Genomic DNA, 5,931 nt, shown 5'->3' with positions numbered 1-5,931 from the left:
TGTGACAGTATTTAAGGCAACGTGCATCTGCATTAAGCTGATTAAAAAAAAAGAGCTCCTTTTTAAATCTTAATGATCCAACATTTCTACTATCAGAATACTATTATAGGGGGTTCTCGACTTACGACGTTGCTACGTCATGTCGTAAACAGATTTTCGGTGTAAGTCGGAACATACGTACATACTGTACGTAAATAACATACTGTAAGCACTTATCCTATCCTCACACCTATCCTCCTCGGTCCCGAGCTGCGTGACCGTGTATTCTTCCGCCGCGCCGCGCACACCACACACGAAGTTCACGTTACGACGTTTACGACGCAAAACCACTTAAGTCGAAACAAGGCTTTATACAGTAAATGGGAGATGTGTCGTAACCACGAAACATCGTAACTCTGGACTGACATAACCCGAGGACCTCCTGTAGTGGTATTTGACTGTCTATTTAGAAGCATGCTTCAGAAATTGTTTACACAAAACCTTGCGAATTTAATCAGCACTGGTAGTTCAAAGGTATGTCAGTGAACAGGAAGAAAAAAACAAAAACACTGAAATCTAATATTAACCTTTTAATCATGGTGACATCAGGGGGGACGTACAAAATACCAAGGCGTGATGTCAGTGCAAATACAAAAACACCACAAATTATTTTACTAATGTCAAGAATAATGCTCAAATTACTTTCAAAAAGCATCTGAATTACTGTACATAACTGCAGCTGGCATGGACTGCATACACGCTAAACTTATAAACCTATGATCCAAACAACGGAGGAGAAACCAAAGCGGAAAAAATACCTAAACCAAATCACAAAGTAAGCTGTGTGATTTTTCTTTATTTACTGCATGTTCGAATAGCCCGGCAGTCTGGAGAGCGTCAGGTGGCTGTTGTGGGAAGCTGCTCAGCAGTCTCTATTTGACCAATGGTCTGGTTTTGTCGTCATCTCCGCACTGGTGAGCTTTATATTTTTTCACCTCTGCCATGTACTTAGACCAGGCATCTCCTTTACCTGCTTCAGCCTGCAGAGGACACAGCAACAACAGCCATTCAAGATGGAAATCATTCATCAAATGAAAAGAAAAGAAAAGTCTTTCATACCCCCCTTCTGTATTTTTAGTGCAGAAAAATGCTTAATGAACGTTCTCCTTTCCAGAGTTACTGATTAGATTAGTACAATAGGTATTACGACAGACATTAATAATACCAAAAAACCTATTTCCATAATATGACACTGAATCTAGACTTCAGCAGAATAGATGGTATTATGTCCACATTAATATTAATGCGAGGAGGGGTAAACTAATAAAAAAATAATAATAAAAAGCTGTCAAGGCTCAAACATGACTGAACAAACAAGGCACCGTCTTCCTTAAATGGTTCATATTTTTGCTCTGTCCCAGCCACCAACAAATCTCTCCTGAACAGTCATGAAAACATGGTGTAAGTTTTCTAAAAAGTGATACAGCAAAACATATGAACCATTATATGGTTCCAAAACAATCCACAATTAGTCATGGGTGCTCTAAAATTCATTCAGTCATTCATTATCTGTAAGAGCTTATCCAATTCAGGGTCGCGGTGGGTCCAGAGCCTACCTGGAATCATTGGGTGCAGGGCAGGAATACACCCTGGAGGGGGCGCCAGTCCTTCACAAGGCAACACACACACACTCACACACATTCATTCACATCTACAGACACTTTTGAGTCGCCTATCCACCTACCAATGTGTGTTTTTTGGACTGTGGGAGAAAACTGGAGCACCCAGAGGAAACCCACGCAGACACAGGGTGAACACACCACACTCCTCACAGACAGTCACCCGGAGGAAACCCACGCAGACACAGGGAGAACACACCACACTCCTCACAGACAGTCACCCAGAGGAAACCCACGCAGACACAGAGAGAACACACCACACTCCTCACAGACAGTCACCCGGAGGAAACCCACGCAGACACAGGGAGAACACACCACACTCCTCACAGACAGTCACCCGGAGGAAACCCACGCAGACACAGAGAGAACACACCACACTCCTCACAGACAGTCACCCGGAGGAAACCCACGCAGACACAGAGAGAACACACCACACTCCTCACAGACAGTCACCCGGAGCGGGACTCGAATCCAATCCCTGGAACTGTGTGACTGCGACAGCTACCTGCTGCGCCACCGTGCCGCCCCTGTTCTAAAATGACTTTTTTACAATTTTAAGGCACACAAGCCCATTTACTCTAAGACTGGACGCTGTTCCCCAATCCAGTCTTTACTGGGATAGAATAATAATACTCCCAAAAAGATACGGACCAAGCACGGTACCATCGGTGACAGTTTGACTCACCTCTGCGTCCAATTTCTGCTTCTTGGCAACCATGCCAGTCTTGAGGGCCAACTTGGCACCGCCTCGCCGCTTGCCCACCTGGGTTAGGAGGAGAAGACTGAAACCGTTATACGGGCCATGTTGGAGAGGTCTGCCAGCATCTACAGTAGGCTTCATCTGCCCCAACAGCGAAAAAAAAACTGCACCATCCCCTGCTATGTCTTATCTCAATAGTCCCCCATCTTCCACAGTCTTCACGGTAGGCAGGACTCAGGTGTGCAGCTATAGTAATGAGATTTGGATAAACGTTCCCATAGCATATAAGCTAATCCTTATACAAACTACTGCTGGTGGCCCTTGGTAAAGGAATGCAAAACATGCTGCAGTTTTTAAGCACCGACTATCAATGTCAGACCCCAAAAGGCTTAACTTTGGGTTAAACAGGACCTTCTAAACTGATCTGGGGACATACGTTACAGGGAGGAGAGATGGAAATAGATTAAATATGCAAACCATTAATAGATATGCATTATGACGTCACAATAAATTATCCAACTTAAAAAAAAACAGTAGCTTTGGATGTAAGGATACTGAGAACCAATCTTCTGATAAGGGACATAGATCCAAGTCCAACTGAAGTCAGATATTGTTTGTGTGGTCAGTTAGTGATACTCTGGTCAATAAACGAACCTGTGCTCAGTTACTGGTTCTGTGTTACTGACCAATTGGGCAGAATCACGTTTGCAACCAGTGGAAGGGGCGGCCAGAATATTGCCAACAAACATTTATAGACTGATACATGATAAAACTGATAAAACCCAAATCATTAGGGGTTCCCTGCCCCCTCACCCCCCCTGGAAATTACGCCTTTGACCAAATCCCTTACAAAGCTGGTCACGCTAAGCGTCTTCTTTCCCTGAGACGACTGCCCTTCCTCGGCACTGTTCTTTTCGCTCTTCCCTTCCTCCTCCAGCTCCCTTTTCCTCTTCTCCTCTTCCATTTTCTTCTTGAAGAGCTCCATGAAGCTGCCGTCGTTGGCGAAGGCGTTGGAGGCGATGGCGGCCGGAGAAGGAGAAGCCGGAGAGCCCGGGCCTCCGCTCGATTCACTGCCACTGCTGCTCGGCTGACTTTTACTGCTTTTCTTGGCCTCCATGACGACTGGAAGTTCTCCTTGGTTTTTAAGAAACTAGTCCCTTAAACATCCACAGAGAGCGGATCTTTTTTTTTTTGGTCAATCAGGAGCGTCCGTTAACATGAACTTAGCTAGCGGCTAACTCACTCAAGCTAGCGACAAGTCACACTCCAGCTCCCGGCTAGCGTTAAAAATACTTAGCATTAATGCTGTCGAATACAAAAACAGGGGGTTTAATAATACAAAAAAAAAAAGACCCAAAAGAGGTAACAGTCGAAAAGCTCTTAACACGTCGTCTTTTCACTCGAACCGAAAAAAACCACAAACGCAATTTAATGTTAACGTTACTCCTCAAAATAACAAACACCGGCCTAAAACTTAAATTTGTTCCCCGGCATGTCCTCTTTTCTCATCAAAGGGCACGTCTTAAACCGCGAAAGCTCGTGTGCCGCGGCTCAGTTCAGACCGAAAATTCCAGATAAACTCTTTATTTTCTTTTCGCCTCGTCGGCCTTCGACCATCTTGACTTTCTTCTACAGACGGGGAAAGAACCGGGGAGAGAAGGGCTGCCCCCTGGCGCCGTAAGGACTACAACCACCGTCCGAACCTTCCACCTCATTTCCGTTCATCAAAACTCTATTTATTACAGAGGTTATTTACAATAAAAGTATGCCCCAGTGCCTTAGATATTTCATCGTTTGCTGTAAATATTTCTGTGCCGAAGAGGAGTCTCCATTTCTTTAGCTTTTCCGTTTTTTTCTGCTTTTGTGGAATTGGTCATGGTCATGTTTCTGAGGAGTCGTTTTAGAAGCAATGAACCACATGGATCTGGCTTTTAATTAACAGACTTGACACTTACTCACACACTCACTCACTGTAAGTAATCTCAAAATAGGAACTGCCCCACAAGGGGGTGTTATTGTCCTTTGCATTAAAAAAAAAAAAAAAGTTTGTGTATATATATTGTTTTATTCATTCATTATCTGTAACCCTTATCCAGTTCAGGGTCGCGGTGGGTCCAGAGCCTACCTGGAATCATTGGGTGCAAGGCAGGAATACACCCTGGAGGGGGCGCCAGTCCTTCACAGGGCAACACAGACATTCACATCTACGGACACTTTTGAGTCGCCAATCCACCGTGTGTTTTTGGACTGTGGGAGGAAACCGGAGCACCCGGAGGAAACCCACGCAGACACAGGGAGAACACATCAACTCCTCACAGACAGTCACCCGGAGGAAACCCACGCAGACACAGGGAGAACACATCAACTCCTCACAGACAGTCACCCGGAGGAAACCCACGCAGACACAGGGAGAACACATCAACTCCTCACAGACAGTCACCCGGAGGAAACCCACGCAGACACAGGGAGAACACACCACACTCCTCACAGTCACCGGGAATCGAACCCACAACCTCCAGGTCCCTGGAGCTGTGTGACTGCGACACTTCTTGCTGCGCCACCGTGCCGCCCTATATATTGTTTTAATTTTGGCTTATTTATATTTTGATTTATTAATTCAATCACTATATAAGATATAAATTAAAATGTGGCAGAAAGGGACAAAAAACCCTATTAGCCAGAGATGAGCTGAAAACCCCAGTTTGAGTGAATACACTGCAGGCTGTGTTGGTGTCTGTCTGATACTGTAGGATTTTTTTTTTTATGAATGTATAATAATTATTATTTTTTAAACAGAGAGCTTGTGTCCGCAATTTTTTTCTGTTCTGGTCCTTGGAACTGAACAGGTACCCTTCCGGTCTCTGGCTGGATTCTCATTCTGTAATCATTAATATATGTGCTATTAATAGCGATAAAAACAAATGTTTCGTTGTGCAATATTCCTCATGGTGTAATAGTGCCTTGTTGAGGAAGAGGATGTTCAGCTGGAAAAAATAGAATAAATGCGCCCAGTTTTGCTATAAATCTTTGTTGTTCTGGTCACTTCTAGCTTGTGCTGACCCTGGCTCTAAACTTGTGATCAGCAGTTTAATTTCAGGACAGAACAAATGTCCAGTTTTAAGTCCCTTGGCCATATTCATATGACTGGTTTGCAGTAAATTAGCTGAAAGTCTTCCTTGTACACTTAGAGTCTCCCTTTCATCACATCTCTGCCCATACATATCCTTCAAAGAACAAATATTAACAATATTATGTGACTGAAGATGCTGCAGTAGGATAAAAACTGTCAATTTAGACACATTTTAAATTCAATGTTTATTTTAAAAGACACTAAAAAGGTAGAACATATTTAGACAGAAGTTTTAACATTTTAGATCAGAATGCTTTCTCGCAAATTCAGACGATCAAATTTGGTTTAAGACTCCCCCTCCCTCGGGCAAACAAACAATCTCCACAGATTAAGAGGTAAAACTTAATAAAATGGCCATGTAGATCTTTACCCCAGTTACCTACGTTTAAGAGGTATTTGATAAACATGGTTTGAAGATGCACCATCAATGATAACACAGTCCG

At 43.7% G+C, this 5,931-nt stretch overlaps 1 protein-coding gene across 1 annotated transcript; it reads right to left on the bottom strand.

The window, feature by feature from the left end:
- Nucleotides 1-550: 550 nt before the first annotated feature.
- On the bottom strand, nucleotides 551-4,265 carry trir (telomerase RNA component interacting RNase). The gene is made up of 3 exons (XM_066675872.1): nucleotides 3,209-4,265; nucleotides 2,344-2,421; nucleotides 551-1,019 (listed from the first exon to the last, which is right to left on the bottom strand). The coding sequence occupies exons 1-3, from the start codon at nucleotides 3,473-3,475 to the stop codon at nucleotides 912-914; spliced, it is 453 nt and encodes a 150-aa protein (XP_066531969.1). The 5' UTR covers nucleotides 3,476-4,265; the 3' UTR covers nucleotides 551-911.
- Between the last annotated feature and the right edge of the window lie 1,666 nt (nucleotides 4,266-5,931).

Source organism: Hoplias malabaricus, chromosome 6 (assembly GCF_029633855.1).
Source record: "Hoplias malabaricus isolate fHopMal1 chromosome 6, fHopMal1.hap1, whole genome shotgun sequence".
Taxonomy (NCBI): Eukaryota; Metazoa; Chordata; class Actinopteri; order Characiformes; family Erythrinidae; genus Hoplias; species Hoplias malabaricus.
This window is presented reverse-complemented; position numbering and strand designations above follow the sequence as displayed.

What these genes read in the sequence shown, in the direction of transcription:
- trir (XM_066675872.1), bottom strand. Translation starts at nt 3,475, where the DNA reads ATGGAGGCCAAGAAAAGCAGTAAAAGTCAGCCGAGCAGCAGTGGCAGT. An exon ending in CGCTTAGCGTGACCAGCTTT is followed by an intron (nt 2,422 to 3,208) that starts GTAAGGGATTTG and finishes CTCCTAACCCAG; the next exon opens with GTGGGCAAGCGGCGAGGCGG. An exon ending in AGCAGAAATTGGACGCAGAG is followed by an intron (nt 1,020 to 2,343) that starts GTGAGTCAAACT and finishes TGTCCTCTGCAG; the next exon opens with GCTGAAGCAGGTAAAGGAGA.